Below are 22090 nucleotides of genomic sequence, written 5' to 3'. Positions count from 1 at the left end.
CCCCCCCCCCCCCCCCCCCCCGCCTCAGGTTCTGTTTTAAAGAAACAAGCTTAACATGTTCCCCACACTCATGGAAACTAAAGCACAGAGAAGGGGCAAAAAACAGAACAGAGGCTGTGAATGCAGGCTCCTTTCTTCCCAACTGTTCAATTCTTTTGTTGCTTTGCCTGTTCCCGCATATGAGTGATCTCAGGGTCCTTTCTGCTTGTTTTTTTTTTTTTCCCTAAAGAATTTACTGGCCCTGGGGTGCCTGGGTGACTCAGTCAGTTAAGCGTCTAACTTCGGCTGGGGTTGTGATCTCCAGGTCCTGCTCTCTCACGCGCTCTCTCTCTCTCAAACAAATAAATTAAATCTTAAAAAAAAGAATTTACTGGCCTTCTTTTTAGGTAGAAAGAAAATGTATGTCCATTTTTTCTGTTTTCCTTTTTTTTAGTAGCATCATCCTTTAACAACATAAGAACACCCTAAGCCACATTGAATACTATGTGTGAACTTTAATAACAGCCTAACTAGACATTTTCCTCAGTTTCTAGTCCAGATGGAACACTTTTTTCTGATTACAATAATACATGTTAACTGCAAACTATTCGGACAATTTAAAAGTTATTAAAGGAAGAAAGTGAAAATTGCCTGAAATTCTCCCACCCATAAATAAACCCTACTTAGAAAAATGTATTCCCGTGGCGCCTGGGTGGCTCAGTCTGTTAAGCATCTGCCTTTGGCTCAGGTCATGATCCCAGGGTCCTGGGATCGAGCCCCGCATCGGGCTCCCTGCTGGGCGGGAGGCCTGCTTCTCCCTCTCCCACTCCCCCTGCTTGTGTTCCCTCTCTCGCTGTCTCTCTCTCTGTCAAATTAATAAATAAAATCTTTATAAAAAAAGAAAAATGTATTCCCTAAAGGCAGCTGCTATTCAAAATAATTCAGTCATCACTGTCAGGAAGTTTGTGTAAAACATTAAAGTACTTATAATTTGGGACTAAGTATTTTCTAAAGATTTGAGTAAGTTTTTTCTTCTTTTCCTAACTGTATCAAATACCTTTTGGGAAATAGTAAAGTGCAGCGGCTTTCAAACCTTTCTGAAGACAACCCACAGGAAGAAAATCATTTAATATTAAATGATGATATTCACATATAAATATATATAAGTGAAACAAAAGTTTCAGGAAACAAATAACTACCCTTAATACATATGATGTACTCTGATTTTTTTTTATTCTAAGGCCATTAAAAAAATAAAAAATAAAAAGGCTGGTTGTGTTGTGTGCTTTCCTGACTCACTTATGGCTTACAACCTGCAATTTAAAAATCACTGACCTAGAAGAAATATCCCTACATTTAGTGATCCAGCTGTGTTACAGTTCTCCAAGTAACCAGAATCAAGTCATTTACCCTCTTTGCCTCTCCATTTTTCCACTTATTAGTGACAGAATTCAACAGACAATAAAACATGCACCTCAAAACAAACCATATGACCACGAAGCAAATATTAGTATTGGTAAGCAAAATGAATAAACCAGGCAATCTTTCACTCAAATAAAGAGAATCAGACCCAGAATACCCCCATAATTCATCATGCTACCATCAGTACATGATAAGATGCCTTGATAAAGAAGGCCCTTGAAATTGAGTTTCAGTGCCTGGCTCACTCAGAGATTTTGATCTTATTTGATGGTTGCTAGGAAACCAACCCATCCTTCACTAAGGACAGCTGAAGCCCCACCAAGTGATTCCAAGTTACTCGGGATAATTAAAATTAACTGCAGGGCAACAGCACTATCAGATTTTTTTTAAGTCATATTAAAGCTTTGAAATGGCTTGAGCCTCTTTTAAATATGTATACACAGTGGCCCACAGGGCTATTTCACATGATGTACTTCTCATGGTAGCACATCTTCATTGGCATAGACCTAAAGGAAATCTCTGTAGAGATTTATTTTCTAAGAAATTTTACTGTGGCATAAAAAACTATTTTGAGAGGCGCCTGAGTGGCTCAGTTGTTAAGCGTCTGCCTACAGCTCAGGTCATGATCCCAGGGTCCTGGGATCGAGTCCCGCATTGGGCTCCCTGCTCCTCCCTCTCCCACTCCCCCTGCTTGTGTTCCCTCTCTTGCTGTGTCTCTCTCTCTCTGTCAAGTAAATAAATAAAATCTTAAAAAAAAAAAAAAAGACTATTTTGAATTAGTTTAGGGCAAGAGTGATTATAGCTAATAGTTGCAATAGTCCAACAAAGCAAATTTCATATATAGCCTTGTAATTCAGTTTGATTAATAATAAAAAAACAAACTATGATGAAAAGTTACAGTATCTCTCACTTAATATTACACTCCACTTAGTGCAACAGGATGAAAATACCACCTTAGGTGCCAGGTAGTTCCAAGTTAAATACCACTATGATAAAACCATTAAGGTAGGGCGCCTGGGTGACTCAGTTGGTTAAGCGACTGCCTTTGGCTCAAGTCATGATCCTGGGGTCCTGGGATTGAGTACCACATCGGGCTTCCCTTGCTCTGCAGGGAGCCTGCTTCTCCCTCTCCCTCTGCCTGCCATTCTCCCTGCTCGTGCTCTCTGTCAAATAAATAAATAAATAAAATCTTAAAAAAAAAATTAAGGTAATAATTAAAATGAAACTTTGAATAGCAGTTTTTTTAAAAAGTGGAACACATTAATGACCATATGAGAACTTGATATATACTTAACAAAAATTAATGGTCAATTGGCCAATCTTAATAACTACTACTCTACTTTCCTATGTTCCTTAGCAATGTGTTGAAAGCCCACATCTTTAATATTTAGAGTCTGATTTAAGTGTAAACCATTTTTATGGCCTGATATGGTTGGACGAATATTTTCAACCAAAAGCATAAAATTCAGCCAACACTGAATGCACTAGAAAATTAAAAGTGAATAAATATTAGCTAGAAATTAAAGTATTTACATTGTGACTAGTAATGAACTGGTCAGTTAAATACAGTAGAACAGTGAAATACGAGAGTCGTGAGTTCAGAACAGCTGGTATGTTCAGAAGGTAGGTACTGCTGCCTTATCTACAATTTAAGTATAATTCACACAGAAGGGACTTTTAAGATGCGTTTGAAAAAAGTAAGGGACCTATGATGGAGATGTCCTAATGTTAAGATTAAAGGAAAACATTGGAAAAAAATAAATGACATCAGAGAAGAACATGAATGAATAGGTAAAGCAGGTTTCTTTCACTGGGTGGAATAAAAAAAATTGGGTAGAGGAAGAGTGTGATAAAAGAAATCAACAGATCAGTATCATTAGCTGAATGGTCTTTGGACTGACTGATCAGAGCCGAGTTCTTTTAGGTAGAAAGAGGGAGGCTGCTGAAAAGAACTAAAAATATAGTATGAAAAGAAGATCTTTTGTACTGCTCGACTACAGTAAACCATAACAGAGCTAAGAGGGTAGGTAGTAAAAAGAAGAAATTTAACAGAGTATGCACAGAAAAACATCAGGTAGCAGAAATAACCTATGGAGAATCACCTTGGAAGACACTTTGTTTCTGTTACAAATGAGCTAGATTATTCATTCAACAAATATAAGCAGTATTGTATACACTGTGTATTTTGCAAGGCACTGGGAGGGATACAAATACATATTAAGCCAGTCTTTGGCCCTCAGAAATTTATAATCAAATAGAGAACTTATTACCAAAACTAGCTTAAGTGCCCTTGAGTAGTTCAAAGTAGCTGCTATAGGACTTTAGATGTACACATTCTCAATTCCAGCTAGGGTGACGGGCGGGGGGAACTTTATCGCTGAGGTAGCAGGAGCAGAGCTTTAAAGGATGAATAGAATTTTAAACACTAGAGATGAAGGGAAGAAAGGATTCAAGTAGGTAGGGCAACCTCTGAGTTAGCTGGAAGTAGGTATACAGAGTGAGAAGGAAGAAAAAAAAAGATCATAACCAGCTTTCACTTCAATTCACAAATACTGGCATGCAGAGATTTTCAAATTTTAATCTAATCAGATTTTTTTCTCGTTTAAAAAAAAAAAAGACCAAAAAACCCGACTTCGAAATTTATTTCACAACTGCACAAGAAAACCAATCCTAAAATTAGGAAGTTATACAAAAAATACTCGTTTCTACTGAAAGAGGTCAGACAGACGAGAGAGTGAACTGGCCGGGTGGCTGGGTGTCCTAAAACGGTCATAGTAGAGGTACTATTAGTGCAAATCCTCATGGCCTTGCCAATGTGCTTTAACTCAGTCAAACAGGACTACCATTTTAGAGGAAAGACTTCAGACACCATTGTTTTCAGAGGAAAAACTTCAGACACCATTGCCAAATCAAACTTTGGCTTCTACACAAAAAGTATCAAATATGATTTTGGTGCTTACTGTCTTTTTATTTTGTGCTCAGAAAACTACCAAACTCAACCCAATCAGGCTAATAGACTTCATACCTTTCCTTATTTTGAGTCACTTAAATAATATCTTTTACTTAAAGTTTTCGTTAAGATTTCACACTTAGTTCCTCTTTATAGTAGCAGGTAAAATATCTTAATATTCCTTAACCCAACACTCCTACTATTTTATATAAGCAGATAACTGGGGGGTAAAAATGGAATTAACTGGTCCCATACTGTTTCAACTCTGTGCCTCTGTTTACTCATTTGTATAGGATGGTTATTTTGTGTGCCAGCTTGGCTGGGCCATGATGCCCACATATTTGGTCAAACATTTTTCTGAATGTTTCTGTGAAGCTGTTTTTTGATGAGATTAACATTTAAATTGGTAGACTTTGAGTAAAGCAGCTCACCCTCCATAACATTGGTGGGCCTTATTCAATCAATTGAAGACTTTAATAGAACACAGACTGATCTCCCCGGAGCAAGACAGAAGTCTGCCAGCATACTGCCTTTGTATTTGACTGCAACTCTTCCCTTTAGTATCCAGCCTTCTGGCCTATTCTGCAGATTTTGGACTTCCCAAGCCTCCACAATTTGCCTGAGGGAACTCCTTAAAATAAATCTCTCTCTCTCTTTTTCTACACACACACACACACACACACACACACACATTCTGTTTCTCTGGAGAATCCTAATACATGTGGTAATGCCAGAACCAGGACTATAGCCTGTTGGTCAGACTACATTCATTTCCCAAGGAGAGAATAAAGGAAGAAAGAGAAAGGAGTGTCATCAAAGGGAAGAACAAAGCATACACCTTTGTTTTTATTTATCTCTACTTACAGCAAACAGATAAAGTGTAAAAGCAAACCAACTTATACATACATATTTTAATGTTCTAGAACTAAAAAAGTTTGGCTTAGATCATAAATTATCTCACAAAAATAAATATTGCATGTGTTTCCTTTCAGGCCCATTCTTAAAACAGCTACACACAAATGCATTTATTACCAACTTCATTCCAACCAGAGTTCCAGAATTATTAAATCTCTATTTCACATCAAGGATGACAGACCCCAGTTACTGATCTGCTACTATGTGGTGATTAACAGTGACAAAATTAATCTTTATTTATTAAATAGGATTATTAATTGTTAAAGTTCAAGTGCACATATCAAACAAAGAACTTCGTAACTCTATCATCTCAAACCAGTGTGTCTATTAATAATGAAGACAATTTTATTGAGCAAAAGCTTCAATAACATTCTGGGGCATTATTAAAATGATGTTTTTAGGGAGTCTGTGCCAATTATCCATTTTGGTATGATGTTTCTCTTGGCAAGTCAGCAACTCAACCAATTGGTTCAATTCAAAACATTAGAAATCTATATAGGTCGGCTAAGGTCAATATTGCCACATTTCATCTAAACTTGACTGAAAAGAAGCAAGGAATGAAATTAACTATTAATTATATTTATTCTTATAGGGTAAATATTTCATCTGCAAATAATAATAAATATTGAGAAAGAGTTTAAAAAGTCATGTTATACAGCTTCTGAAGAACATTCTTTAAAGTAACTATTTTACATTAGAAATTCATATATAAAAAAGTATTCATATATGAATTTCTAATGTAACTACAGTTGAACATCATATAACCTCAAAACTCCAAAATCTATTTTTTAGTTAGCAGGAAGGTGGGCACATTTAAAAACAACAACAACAAAACTGCGGTAATGAATCTTCCTTTAAAAAATTGAGAACAAGAAGTAAGCACCTGACCCAGTAAGATCCAGCCTGGGGGCAGCGGTTACCACTTTAATGACACAATGGTTCCGTGGGCCTGTGATGCTCATAAGAGTTAGGTGTAAGGAGTCACACACAGACAATACAGGAACTCTCACTCCAAACGGGGAAATCAAAAAGGTAGCAGGACACAAATAATATATTACAGTTCGGAAAATATTTTGGATAAATTGACTACTAAACAGTAGCAGTGGCATATAAAGGGGATAGAGGAGTCAGAATGGTTTGCTCTGTGAACAGGAATATTTTATAACTGATATCATTCACAACTGCCAGCATATGGTGACAACAGAAAATAACTACTTTTCATCTGTTTCATCATTATTTTTAAATCATCTCCAGAGAGTGCATCCCTCTGATACTGGCATCTAGAGTGCACTGCCCCCCTGGCCCCCACCTCCTGGCACATCACTAACAGAGACCTTTGAAATGACATATCCTACACTATCCCTAGGTCAAAGACAACTCATTTAGGCTGCACCAATAGAAAGAACTATCCCAAAAGAGAAATAAAAAAAATTAAACTTTATAATTATTTTCACTACTGTAGCTAATATTACTGTAAGTGGTTTAAGTACATTATGCATTAACAATTTAAATACTGGTTTGTATTATTTGCATTCATCTAATAAACATATATATTTTAATGATGAAAAATAATTTACTATAAAAAGAAAATGTAGTGTCATCTCAGCATAATTAGGGAAAAATACCCTTTTGCCAGATTTTCTTTTAGAGATCATAAAAAAGGTCAGTAGCTCAAAAGTAGTAATAGTTTTTCCCTAAGTTGACTACACCCCTAAAGGTTGAAATTTGTTTTCAGATTCATAAAAGGAGCCAATGGATTTGTCCTACTTCTGTTCTATAAATCCACTATGAATATTCCAATAATATTAAAAATAAAGTTTACATAAGGAAAAAAGTTGTTTCAAACAAATTTCTGATGTTATCGGTCCCGGTCTAAATGCTTTCTAGGTATGAGAACTAGAGATAAAATAAATACCATTAAACATATTGAAAGGAGATTTATTGAAGATAGAAGAAAGAACTAGAAACTATGACACTGGAACATCTGATCTGAAGGTACTAAATATACAGCAGCCTGGAAAGAATATGTGCAAGAGGCAGATCAGCTCTGGCTTAAATTCTACAGGGTTTTTTCCAATGTAACACATGTGATTAGAGACCAAATCATCAGTTCCAGAATTGTGTTTATAATTGTTTGGAATGAAGGCATTGTTATAAACTTTACTATAGTTACCACCTTTCCAAAGAAAAGAACAACAAAAGCACAATGTAATTATGCAATAAGGGGAATCTGAGATTTAAATTTTCATCCATGAAGAGTAATGAATAATGCACAATTTAATGAACATATTAATGCTAGATGGGTTTTAAAAAGGCGTAAATTATTCTGCCATGTAAAATAAAAATAAGAAAGCCAATTTCTGAAGTTTCTAAATTCTTAAAAATTCAATGTACCTTAACATGGCAAGGCTTCTGAATAAAGTTCTTAATTATGACTAATAAACATGCTACTAATATAGTGAGGCTTAAAAAATAAGCAGATTGAATTAACATCACCTCTTCTAATACGTAACTTAGTATGCGGTAGGCTCCAAAAGTTTCATTTCCAAGTTATTCATAAATATATCAATTTCTAGAGTTTGCCTAGCAGTTAATAATCAAGCAAGTCAATACTTCTTTACAGACTTAAAAGTAAACAAAAGCTTAGGAAAATAAATGTGCCCTCTTTCACTTCTTCTCTGAACCCCAGCCACTTTATGTCAGAGGAGTAGGATGCATCATATAAACAGCACAAGGCTAGACTATGTTATGAGACTACAGCACTCTCACTCTATAAGGTTTGCAGGACTATGTACCACTAATATCTAGAGACAACTAGAAAATCATCCAACTATAAAGGCATCTTTCTAGCTTAGACCTAACTACATATCAACTTACCAAATCCCTGTGCAACACCCAGTTAGCATGCAGGTAGTGAATCCCATCTAGGATCTGATATAATAGTGACTTCACCATTCCCCGAGGTAACTGAACTGGCTTCTTGTTTGCTTTAGAAGCTCTGTGAAACTTGATTATATGCTGAAAGAAACAAAAATACCACCAGAAGCTTAAAAAGGAAAAGAGGGAAAGATAATCTGATGTATAATATTTTCGTGCCAGAAAAAGAAACACTCAGGGATTCCCAAAGATACTGAAAATAACATCTTACATTCTGCTGGATAACATAAATTTAAAATTTCCTAATAACTGGAGCTGAAGTTTCATTTCTTAAGCATATGATCATGTCTCAGAAAATAAATGACTGCAACACAGAAGCAGAGAACAATGTGATTTTATTTTGAAAGTATAATTAAAAATTACTTTCAGAGTATACCTGATCCCTGTTTACCTGGTGGAAATTTTCAAGAACAGAATCTTTTTTATCTGTAGTTATTAAATGAAAAGAAAAAAAAAAACAAATTTCAAGAGATACTCCTGGGTTGGCTGACACAGCACAGATGTGGTACCTATTTACAACGCATGGGTTATAAACAAAGCAAAAAGCAAACAGGGAAATTATTTCAATAAAATACACAGAAGCATAAAGAAATAACATGTAAATGACCAGTTCACATTGAAAATATTTAGAAACATGAAAGACTCAGATGAGAAAAAAACAGCCTTAAACCCATTAAAAGCTTTGGACATCTGGTAAAACACAATACCACTTTATAAATAGAAAAATCACTTTATAAGTAAATGTACCTCAACAGAAACAAGATCCAATGTTTCAAACTCTCTTGACAGGTTTCTTCACTTTAATTAAAGCACTTTTAAACTGTAAGAACACCTACAAGTCAGGTGAAGTCAACTCTGCCGTGTGTAAAACACAGGTATATGCCTGGCACCTCATGTGAACATGAACAGACTCTTGAGCAGTATTTCTGAGTGAATATTAAGCATATTCTTGAAATTAATAAACATAATTGACATATTTTATATTAGAGGTCAACATTTTCACTTCCTATTTTCTTATGATATAGAAAGTAGAACAAGGATAAAGAATAACTAGTAATTAATGAGTGAAGGAGTTTTACTTTCCAGAGAAAAAATATATAGCAAAGACTACCTGGTGGGAAGGTAAACTCTATCAGTCAGCATGCATGTAGTATGATTAATCTATACTTTACTAGCAGCATTACACTATTTTAATTTTCTTCTCAGTTATTTTTCCAAAGTATTTAAAAACAGTCAAACAAAACAGAGCTACAATTCAATAATCTAGAATGTTCTGTCACCTATCCTAAGAAATGGTGTGACAATAAAGTCTGTTCACCTTAATAAGAGCTAGTGGTTCTCTAGAGCTTAATAAAAATAGACTGAAATACATCATATTTAACAATTAAAATCTGCCAGAATAAGAATACAAGAATATGTAGGGAGGTGCAATAAATGATGCCATATGCATTTCTTTAGTTAATACTTTCATTAGGGTTTAACAAAATACTTTTTTTTTAACCAATATTTTATAACTACACTGGAGAAATCTCTTACCTTCATTTTTATTCCAGGGCTATATAACAAATATGTGGTGTGCTTATCATGAAATTTCACCAATACCTGCGCGATTTTTTTAAATGACTCTTTTTACTGGGACTGTTTTTGTTACTCTCCGCCGCCTTAGCCCAGCTAATTCATTTCAATATTCCAATTAAAATAAGAAAATAAAATGGATAAAGGAGGTTTGAGTAAAGTCAATTATTTGATTTTTATTAAAATGAACATTAAAAGTCCTTACGTGACTTAAATGAATATTAATAAGATGACAATAAAGCCAATGATGACGATATATACACATCTGGGAACACTGCATGCAGCATAATTTGTAAAAGTATAATTATTATACCTACATGTAAAATTAGATATCACATACTAGCCTGCTAGGAATTATACTGAATACAATACTATCTCCTATGTTCAACTATTACAAATCATGTTTTATTACAAATCATGTTTATAAAGCAGCCTAGAAAATTTCTCATAAATTTGGGTCATATAATTTGACTTCATGTTAGGCTTGAGTATGAGTGTTCAATTCAATATTGGCCACCCTAATTTAACAAATTTTTATTAACAGAATCCCAATTTGATTTGATTAGATTTATTTTTAAAAGAACAGAAGCTACAACAACAAAAATATTTACAACCAGCATTGACCTTGGACAGTAGTTTCATAAAACAGAAAATTTGACGTCTACTTTCAGTTCAAAAACAATTCTTTCCAGATAACATAAAAACAATTTGAATCAAACTGCATTAACTCATGGAAAACAGGAATCTACAGAGCAAAAAATATTTCTTATAAATCTGAAAGTATATGAAACCCATATAAGTGTCAATTTCTGAAATCTGTTGGTTAAAATTATGTAAATGAGGCTAGTACTGGAAATTAGCAAAAGAGTTTAAAACTATTTTACTATTTTTAGAAGGCTAACTTACTTTTGAGCAATTTTACTGGAATTTCTACTAGTTTTATTTCAAAATTTTGTATTTATATTTACAAACTACAGCTGAATGAAAAATGTAAATTTTAAAGATATCTAAAATCGAGCCAGAAGATTATAATCCCTTGCATAGCAGTATCAACGGTCCCAATTTACAATGGTTCAACTTGACTTTTTGGCTTTATGATGGAGTAAAAGCGACAAGCATTCAGCAGAAACTATACTTCGAATTTTGAAATTTGATCTTTTCCCAGGTTGGTGACATGCAGTACAACACTTGCTCATGACCCTGGGCAGCAGGAGGTACTGCACCCAGTCAGCAAGGGTAAACAACCAATACATTTACAATGATTCCATACTCATACAACCATTCCATTGTTCATTTTCAGTACAGTATTCAATAACTAACATGAGATATTTAACACTTTATTATAAAATAGGCTTTGTGTTAGGTGATTTTGTCCAGCTGGAGGTTGATAGAAGTGTTCTCAGCACATTTAAGGTAGGCTAGGCTAGGCTGTGATGTTCGATAGGTCAGGTGTATTAAATGTATTTCTGACTTAATGAGATTTTCAGTTTGTGATGGGTTTATTTGGATGTAACCCCATGTAAGTCAAGGAAGATCTGTATATATGTTTTCTCTTGTATTTATCTCAATAAATGTACAACCAATATATAAGTATAAATATAGAACAGTATACAAAACACAGTGAAATACTTAAAGATCTTATTAAATTACTTATTAAATACCAGAAAAAATATAGTTCACAGAAGTGAAGTACTTGTTAATTAACTCAATGTAATATTGGGTTTTTGTTTACTTGTTTTATTTTCTAAACTGTAGTCTATGTTAACATGTTTTACACAAGATTGATCAGGATATAAGTTTTGTGAGTATATTTCAAAGATATTTTGGCTATCTTGCTATTTTCATTATATATCATAAACTCTTATCCCCAAGATGGCATTTCAGACTTTCAAAGAACATAACTGTTATGTTTAATAAAAGAGTAAATTTTATAGTTACCCAAGACTTATGTAAATACCAAGCAATCTACTGAGTAAATACAAAATACTGAGTTAGCTGTTTGTAATTCAGCTATTTAGCCAAGATAAATTTAAATTCTCAGTTTATAATAATTTTTATCAATATAACATCATTTTTGTCATTATATTAGCTAACCAAATAAAACTAATCTAATTGACTGTAATTACTTGACTTTGAGAATCTTCAAGGATTTAATTGGGAGCTCTCTTCCACAAAGAATTCTTCCTATACAAGAACATGCCCAATTCAAGTAAGTACAATATTGAACTTCTGCTGATGGAAATAAGAAATACATTAGAATATGGAGTATTAAGTATGAATAATATCCAATAAATGATTAATAGTATGCTACATTTGTATAGTACACTTAGTTTATAAAGCTTTTCAAATACAAAATTGCTCTTCAGAAAAATCCTGTAAAAAAGCAGGAAAGTACCACATTTTACAGATGGAGTTGGGGGGACTACAACTTCAGAGCCATTAAGAGACTTGCATGACAAATAACAGACCGAACCATAAATTTCAGTCTAGTCTTCCAAATATAACATATTTATCTTCCTATATGAGGATACCACTTTCTCATTTTATATTCCTTTATATAGTAAAAGGAAACATGCTGCTTTTAAATTCTATAACAAAATAGCTATTACAGTTACTTTTTAAAATTTTATCAAAAATCTATAGCTAGGAAACAATACTGAATAACTGTTTATACTCTTCAGATTCTACTATTTTCTGTAGCATGTTACAAAGTTCAAATTGGTAAGATCAAAATACAAAGCAAAATTACCCTAGTATTGGTAATTCATCAACCAGATTCTATGAGGTTACTTTTATTTTTAAAATGTAAATCTCATAGTAAGATAAACTAAAATTGTTTTTAGTCACTCTTAATCCCTGTCTGAAACGAAGGGCTCAATGTCTACCAGCAATTCACCTTACCCAGAGGTCATGTTCAGCGTAGTCAAACAGAAGCCATACTTTCCTATCAGCATGAGACAGAAATACCTTTTGAAGAGAGATGACATTTGGATGCTTAAGCTCTCGAAGTAACTGCAAAACAAGGAAGATCAATTAAAAATCTTTGCCATGAAAATAATGTTAAATAAATCATACATTTGTAATTCACAGATATATAAACCCAGTGGTAATCAATCCTAAAAATCTACTAACTACCCACACTATTTTCAAAGTGTCCAAATAGGTGCTTCAGTAACAAATGCAGAAAAACTCTGGGGAAAAGATACTGAAAAGATATAACTCAGTAAATCTGTTTTGTTGTTATTGTTTAGTTGGTTTTTACTTTTGCTTTGGTTTTTAATTGTGATAAAATATACATTAAAATCACCATTTTAACAATTTTAAGTGTACCATTCAATAGCTTTTAAAAAACTAACTGCAACATTAGAAAATATAACATTTGTCAATATCAAATATCAGATGAGAATTAAGATCTGTAATTCTGTGAGATATAGTATCTATTTTTTTCAGTCATTTAAATTATATAGTTGATTAAGATTTTGTGAACTTTTCATAAAATAATAAAAAACTTATACAGACAAAGGCATCTAAGTAGAAAACATTTTAATGGGTTTAACCCTTCTCATTTCCTAGAAGGACATTCTATTTAAAATCTTTTATTGCCTTATCTTATCCTCATTTATTAACCAAAGTGGCCCTAATAATCCATCAGTTAAAAAGTATTCCTACTCTGCCAAGAAAAAAAAAAGGAACAACAGCAGTAACAATGACAAGAAAAAATTTCTCATGAAGCCTGATACTATGTCTTTATCAGTTAAAACTGACTGACACAGTGCCTTCCCAATGTTTTCCAAATACATGACAGCCATGTGAGAAAGTCAAGGTCTTAGAACTTATGACTTTAGTACCTTCTATAAGAATGCTGCTACCAAAACAAGAATTAATATAAATGCAATGTTAACAATATATTAGGGACTCTGAAATGAATTCAGCCAAGGAAAGACTATGGACTATCTATTAAGTCATTTATATTAATGATTATTCTCTGGAAAGTGATAATTATTCAGGAGGAAGATTAAATTCAAGTTAGATATTTCTGCTTTTAGAATATAATTTCAAACTTATGAGACTTTGGAGATTATACACAAAGCCTCAGAAACCTAAAGGCCAGTATCTAAGATTAACGATTTCCTAATTAATAAACAAGGCAAAGAATCTGATAGGGAAAGCCTACACTTCGGGATTACCCAGGATCATCTAGCTGGCTCCAGAGCTAAATCTAGTGCTAAGTTCATCTTAGTTCTGGGTCAGTGTTTCCTCCATTACCTCATGATTGGAACACACTTCTCAGGCATTATTTCAAATCCTTTCTGGAAACTGGCAGGGTAGAAATTATAACAAACTCCAAAGCTCTGGCAAAAGTTCTCTCCAATTATTAGAAACCTACATATAAAGCTATTCTTAGTATCTCCTCAATTTCACCTCCAAGATGAGGCTTAGCTCCTGAACTGGAAAAAAACCAAAAAACTAAAAACAAAAAAGACCCAGCAGCAACCATTTTATTAAGTTCTTCATAAGTGCCAAGTATGGTGCTATGACATGCATTATGTCACTTAATCATGAATTAACCTTATATAATATTTATATTACTTCTATTTTATAAATGAGGAAATAGTGGTTTGAGGGGATTAAATAATTTGCTCACGATCACAGTCCTAGGTGGTGGTTCGAATCAGGATTTTAATGCTTTTAAAATTAATCAATTGACTTTTTTTTTTTTTAGATTTTTTATTTATTTATTTGAGAGAAAGAGAGAGAGACAGAGAAACAGCATGAGAGGGGAGAGGGTCAGAGGGAGAAGCAGGCTCCCTGCTGAGCCGGGAGCCCGATGTGGGACTCGATCCCAGGACTCCGGGATCATGACCTGAGCCGAAGGCAGTTGCTTAACCAACTGAGCCACCCAGGTGCCCCAATCAATTGACTTTTAAAATACAAAGTCAGCACTCCAAGGTCTAATAACACCTTTTTTTTTTTTCTTAAGATTTTATTTATTTGACAGAGAGAGAGCACAAGTAGGCACAGCGGCAGGCAGAGGGATAGAGAGAAGCAGGCTCTCCATTGAGCAGGGAGCCCGATGCGGGGCTCGATCCCAGAACCCTGGGATCATGACCTGAGCTGAAGGCAGACGCTTTACCGACTGAGCCACCCACGCGCCCCAAATACCAACACTTCCTAAAACCTAATACTCTGGGGAACTATTTCTTGTTACATTCCAGAGGCACAGATATTTTAAGTATATACTAGGTTGTGAACTGGCCAATGGCAGGCACGTGTCTTGCTCACGATGGCGCTGCTACCTTCTAACACCCTGCCTGGGGACCTGGTAGGCACTCATTAAGTTTTTGGTAAATAATGAATTTGTGAATAAACAAAATATACAAATTAAAAAGTATCATATAACACACCCTTTGGCTTCTGATCTGTGGACTAAGATCACTGCTCTCATCATAAAAACCTTAATCCACTTCTTTAAAAAATCCACTTCTCTTTTTAAAACATCCAGCTAATTAGTCAGACAACGAATCTTCCAGGGTAATGATTTAATAATATATTAACAGTAAGAGCTACCATTATCATAAGTAATTATAATCATAAGTAGGTAAGTAAGTAATAGTAAGTGTTATGGACTGAATTGTGTTCTCCTCAAATTCATATGTTGAAGCCCTAACCCCCAGTACCTCAGAATGTGATTGTATTTGAAGATAAGGCCTTCGTAGAGGCAAGTGAGTTAAAATAAGGTCATTAGGGAGGCCCTAATCCATTCTGAATGGTGACATTCTAAGAGGAGGAGGTTAGGATACATACAGAGACACCAGGGCAGCTTGTACAGATAGATGGCCACTGAAGAGGCCACAAGAGGGTGGTCGTCTGCAAACCCAGGAGAAGCCACAGAGGTTTCTGCAGACCCTCTTAGAAAGTAAGTTTCTGTTGTTTAAGCCACCCAGTTCATAGTATTTTGTTATGGCAGCCTTGGCAAACTAATACAGCAAATAACTACTATTACTGAGTAAGTAAAACACTCTATGTTGGGTGTTTTAAGGGAGATTTATCAGGAGATGGGTCACTATGGGGTTAGAGATGGAACTGAGTCTCAGTGGGGAATTACGTCTAAGTCAATATTTCTTTTTATTTTATTTATTTGACAGAGAGACAGCGAGAGAGGGAACACAAGCAGGGGGAGTGGGAGAGGGAGAAGCAGGCTCTCCACTGAGTAGGGAGCCTGATGCAGGGCTCGATCCCGGGACCCTGGGATCATGACCTGAGCCAAAGGCAGACAGTTAGCCGACTGAGCCACCCAGGCGCCCCTAAGTCAATATTTCTATTGAAGTACTTCCAAAAAACCAGGGCGCTGGGCTACATTTAGCAGGACTAACATTAACCAAATGCCTCCTACACGCCAGCCACTGTGGTAGATGCTCTAGGTCCTGGCATATAAAATGTGCTAAGACTTGCTCAAGTCCTCTAGTGGGAGACAAATGCAAGTAAAAGTAAGCACACAATCCTAATGCTGTGGCTGCAGCAGTGGTAACTGATTATTTATTGAGAGTAGCTAACATTTACCTAGAGTTTATCAGGTCCAAAGAAGTATGCCAAGTTCCTCACAATAAATCCTATGGGACACTATTACCATTTTACAAATGAGGAAACGAAAACACAAGGAAATTAACTAACTTGCCTTGGGTCCTAAAAGCTAGTAAGTGGCAAAGCTAGGTAAAGCACAGGTAATCTGAGCAGGGCTTTAAGTGCTACAGGCAGTACTTTGAGACTGCTACTCTGACGCTGTGAGAACATCCCAGAGTTCTCCCAGCTGATGAAAAGCACTTCAGCATTTCATCACCCCATACAGAAACAGCCCATAGCATGTAGATACTTATTTAACATTTTCTAAGGGTTTTTTTTTGGCCTTTTTGAAGTTTTCATGTTAAAAAAAAAATTTAAAGAAAAGGTCTGAATAAATTTAAGCAATGGTTTCCATCACAGAAATCACCTAAATTCTTCTTATTCTACTGGGAATAAAATCTTATAATTTGGGCGCCTGGGTGGCTCAGTTGGTTAAGCGACTGCCTTCGGCTCAGGTCATGATCCTGGAGTCCCAGGATCGAGTCCCACATCGGGCTCCCTGCTCGGCGGGGAGTCTGCTTCTCCCTCTGATCCTCCCCCCTCTCCTGCTCTCTCTCATTCTCTCTCTCAAATAAATAAATAAAATCTTTAAAAAAAAAAATCTTATAATTTTCTGTACTAAGATCACTACTAAATATACAAATGTCTTAATACATCATTCATCATAAACTTAATTCACTCCAGTTGTACCATACAATATCACACTTAATCTGAACTCTTAAAGTAAAATAAATATAAATTAATAACATTTAAAACTGTATCTTGTCAATAAATATCACTTACACCAGTGAGAATATAGGAAATAAAACCTCTGATATTCTCAAAACGACACTGATTTCTAATATTAAAATTTTACAACATGGCAAAAATAATAAATTCTGAATTTATGCCATGGGTATGATGATAGCTAAGTTGAAATACTACAACTGTATACAGAATACTGTTCCAAAATTATTTCAATTATTTTGTTAAAGCTGTGGAAGCTTTCTTCACAGGGGAAGCTGTCCAGTTTCCCCAACACCATTTGTTGAAGAGACTGTCTTTTTTCCATTGTATATCTATTCCTCTGATAAAAACAAAACCAAAAACAAACCCTGAGGTGCCTAGATTAAAGCAGATGTGAACTTTCAAAGTAGAGTCTGGAGCTTTACCTTTGCTCCCCTAGCTCCCTTACTCCAACTACAAGACTGCCTCTTGGAATATAGTAGATGGTCCACTGAAGCACAGTTTGAAAACCACTACGCTAAAGGGATTCTAGCTCACAAGAAATTCTGTTAATACAAAACAAACCACTTACAATAAAATGAGGATGAAGACATGTAATGTTCTTAACTTTAGTAGAAATACTCAGAGTTCTTTCCTTCTTCCCTCCCTTTCACAAGTATTTACTGAGCAAAGACTGTTTCACACCTAGCACACACTGGTGAAGAAATGTGTTACATTTCTTCTTCTCAGAGGAAGATTTAATGAAGGGAAAGAGGACTTATAAGATGTGCCAAAAGAGATGGGATTTTTTTTTTCTTTTTGATTTTTTATTATAGAAATTCTTCAAACATAAATAAAATAGAATAGTAAAACAGACCCCCATAATATCATTATCCACTCTCAGCCTATCTCATTTTATCAACATTCATACCCACTCTTCCCACCTTACCCTGGATTATTTTGAAATAAATCCTAGATCTGATATGATTTCACCTGTAAATATTTCAGTATATGTCTCAAAAATATAGGATCTCTTTTCTCTGACCACATGGAAATAAATTAGCAATCAACAATAAACTATCTCAAAAGACTCACATGTTTAAAAAAATTTTTTATTGTTTTTTTATTGTAATTCCAGTATAGTGAACATACAGTGCTATACTAGTTTCAGGTGTATAACATAGTGATTTGACAATTCTATACATTACTCAGTGCTCATCATGTACATTAAAGTGTACTCTTTAATCCCCATCCCCTATTTCATCCATCTCCCACCCACCTCCCCTCTAGTAATCATCAGTTTGTTCTCTATAGTTAAAGTCTGTTTCTTGGTTTTACTCTTTTTTCCCTTTTGCTTGTTTTGTCTCTTAAATTCCATATTAGTAATATCATACAGTATTTGTCTTTCTCTGATTTACTTCACTTAGCATTATACTCTCTAGCTCCATCCATGTTGTTGCAAATGGCAAGATTCCGTTCTCATGGCTGAATATTTCTGTGTGTGCACGCACACATACACACACATCTTCTCTATTCATTCATCTATCGATGGACACTTGGGCTGCTTCCACAATTTGGATATCATAAATGATCCTGCAACAAACAGAGGGGTAAATGTATCCCTTTTAATTTCTGGGGTAAATACCCAGGAGTGTGATTACTGGACTGTAGAGTAGTTCTATTTCTAACTTTTTGAGGAACCTCCATACTGTTTTCCACAGTAGCTACACCAGTTTGTATTCTCACCAACAGTGCACCAGGGTTCCTTTTCCTCCACATCCTCACCAACAGTTGTTGTTTCTTGTGTTTTTGACTTTAGCCATTCTGACAGGTATAAGGTAATATCTCACTGTAGTTTTGATTTGCATTTCCCAGATGATGAGTGATGTTGGGCATCATTTTTGTGTCTGTTGGCTATCTGGATGTCTTCTTTGGAGAAATGTCTGTTCATGTCTTCTTCCCATTTTTAAATTGGGTTATGTGTTTTTTAGGTGTTGAGTTGTATCAATTCTTTATATATTTTGGATACTAACCCTTTATCAGATATATGATTCGCAAATATCTTTCTCCATTAAGTAGATTGCCTTTTAATTTTGTTGACTGTTTCCTTCACTTTTTATTTTGATGTAGTCCCAATAGATTACTTTGGATTTCATTTCCCTTGCCTCAGGAGACAGATCTAGAAAACTGATGCTAGAGCCAACATCAGAGAAATTACTGTCTGTGCTCTCTTCAAGGATTTTTATGGTTTCAGGTCTCACATTTAGGTCTTTAATCCATTCTGAGTTTATTTTTGTATATGGTGAAAGAAAGAGGTCCAGTTTCATTCTTTTGCATGTCCAGTTTAGCTGTCCAGTTTCCCCAAAACCATTTATTGAAGAGACTGTCTTTTTTCCATTGTATATCTATTCCTCTGTCAAAGATTAACTGACCATATAATTATGGGTTTATTTCTGAGTTTTTTATTCCATTCCACATGTTTAAAAATTAAACTATATATATTTTTTAAAGATTTAATTAATTTATTTGAGAAAGAGAGCGTGAGAGACAGAGAGCGAGTTGGGAGGAGAGGAGCAGAGGAAGAACGACAAGCAGACTTCAGGCTGAGTTTGGAGCCCGATGCAGGGTTCAACCTCACAACCCTGAGATCATGACCTAAGCCCAAATCAGGAGTGAGACATGTAACCAACTGAGGCACCTAGGCACCCCTAAAAATTAAACAATATATTTCTAAATAATCCATGAAAAAAAGAACAAAGAAAACTGAAAATATTCTGTACTAAATGATAATGAAAATACAATGTAACAAAACTTATGGAATACAAGTAGAATATAGCTTGGAGGAAAATTTATAGTTATTTTAATTGCTTATTGCAAAGAATAATTCAAAATCAATGACCTAAGGTTCCACCTTAAGAAGATAAAAGAGAAAGGCAAGTCCAAAGTAGAAGGAAAAATATAATAAAGAGCAGAGATCAATAACATAGAAAATACAAATTGCCAACCCGCAATGAAATAGGACATCACCAAAGAAACTACAGATGTGAAAAGATAATGGAATATTATGAACAAGTTTATGCTAATAAATTCAACAACTTAAACAAAATAGACAAATTAGATATAGACAAATTACAGGGGTGCCTGGGTGGCTCTGTCGGTTAAGCGTCTGCCTTCAGCTCAGGTCATGATCCCAGGGCCCAGGAATCGAGCCCCGCATTGCGGTCTCTGCTCAGCGGGAAGTCTGCTTCTCCCTCTCCTTCTGCCTGCCACTCCCCCTGCTTGTGTTTGTGCGCAACCCCCAAGTCAAATAAATAAATAAAATCTTAAAAAAAAAAAGAAATAGACAAATTACATAAAAAATACAATATATCAAACAAGATGAAAAATAAAATCTGAGAGCTCTTAACTAAGTAAATAATACTGGTTGGTGAATTCTATAAACATTTAAGAAAGAAAAACTATAAATCTTACAGAGACTATAAGAATACAGGGGATAAAAAAAGGCTGCCTAATGTATTTCATGAGGGCACCACAATCTTGATACCAAAGACAAAGACATTACAGGACACATACAGACCAACATCGTTCAAACTCATTCACTGCAAACTCCTTTACAACACATTAGTAAATCAAATCTAGCAATATATAACCAAGCAGGCATTATTTCAAGAATGCAAAACTGGATAAACATTAAAAATCAATGTAGCCGGTCGGAGGAGCAAGATGGCAGGGGAGTAGGAGACCTAAATTTCGTCTGGTCCCAGGAATTCAGCTAGATAGGGATCAAACCATTCTGAACACCTACGAACTCAACAGCAGATTGAAGAAAAGCAACAACTCTCTGAACAGAAAAGAGACCACTTTCTGGAAGGTAGGACCTGCGGAGAAATGAATACAAGGCGATATTCGGGAGGATAGAGGGCGGAAGAGGGGGCCTCCGTGGGCCGCTACCAGCAAGTGATAGAGCAGCAGAGCACAAGATCGGAACTTTTAGAAGTCGGCTCCGCTGAGGGACGTCACTCCAGTGGCTAAGTGGGGTGTGGAACCCTCGCTGGGACAGTGTGGTCTCAGGACCCTCAGGGTCACAGAAAGACTGGGGGGGGGTGGTGCCTGAGTGTGGCAGAGCTCCCAAGTATCAGAGCGGGGAGGCCAGCTGCAGAGACGGAGCCGAGGAGTGGGCTCTCAGCTCGGGGTTGCCATAAACTGATCCGCGGCACAGCTGGGCCACTGCTCTTCCATCAGGAGCCCAACAAGTGGCAGATCCGGGGAGACTCCCCTTCCTACCTCCCCGGGGAGGAGCGGCACAGGAGTGCACCCCAGGGATCTGCTGGGTTTGGAGACTCCACACGGGGGTTGGGTGCCAGAGATAGAAACGCTCAGTCACAGGCCCGGCGAGTAAGGAGTGCGGCCGGAGACCGGGGAGACAGGAGTGATTGACTGCTTTTCTCTGCGGGCTCACTGAGGAGCGGGGCCCTGAGTTCTCGGCTCCTCTGGGGCGGAGACTGGGAGGCCACCATTTTCACTCTTGTCCTCCAAAGCTGTACAGAAAGCTTGCAGGGAACAAAAGCTCCCAAGAGCAAACCCCAGCAGATTACTTAGCCCAGCCCCCTGCAGGGGCAGGGCAATTCCACCTCCGGCAAAGACATCTGAGAACGACTGCAAAGGCCCCTCCCCCAGAAGATCAGCAAGAACAGCCAGCCAAGACCAAGTTTACCGATCAATGAGAACAGCAGAACTTCAGCGCTAGGGGAATACAGCACATACAATTCATGGCTTTTTTCCCCATGATTCTTTAGTCTTTCAAAGTTAATTTTTTAAATTTTCTTTTTCTTTCTTTTTTTTTTAAATTTTTCTGAACAGTAGAACAGATCAACAAAACTAGGAGCTGGTTCTTTGAAGGAATTAATAAGATTGATAAACCCCTGGCCAGACTTATCAAAAAGAAAAGAGAAATGACCCAAATAAATAAAATCATGAATGAAAGAG

General features: G+C 35.9%; 1 protein-coding gene across 5 annotated transcripts in view; it reads right to left on the bottom strand.

Annotated features, from left to right (window-relative positions):
• CDK8 (cyclin dependent kinase 8) overlaps window positions 1–22090 on the bottom strand; it is a 120071-nt gene that overhangs the window by 38560 nt on the left and 59421 nt on the right. For 2 of the 5 annotated variants that reach the window (XM_081814753.1, XM_081814752.1), the window contains exons 4-6: window positions 19680–19700; window positions 12680–12790; window positions 8144–8284 (exon numbers count right to left, since the gene is read on the bottom strand). In XM_081814753.1, coding sequence (XP_081670879.1) covers window positions 8144–8284; window positions 12680–12790; window positions 19680–19700 — 273 coding nt within the window. Of the gene's footprint in view, window positions 1–8143; window positions 8285–12679; window positions 12791–19679; window positions 19701–22090 lie in introns of those variants that run through there. The other 3 variants (XM_081814749.1, XM_081814750.1, XM_081814751.1) reach the window with 2 other exon arrangements.

Source organism: Leptonychotes weddellii, chromosome 3 (genome assembly GCF_054177405.1).
Source record: "Leptonychotes weddellii isolate Sample4059 chromosome 3, ASM5417740v2, whole genome shotgun sequence".
Classification (NCBI taxonomy): domain Eukaryota; kingdom Metazoa; phylum Chordata; class Mammalia; order Carnivora; family Phocidae; genus Leptonychotes; species Leptonychotes weddellii.
This window is presented reverse-complemented; position numbering and strand designations above follow the sequence as displayed.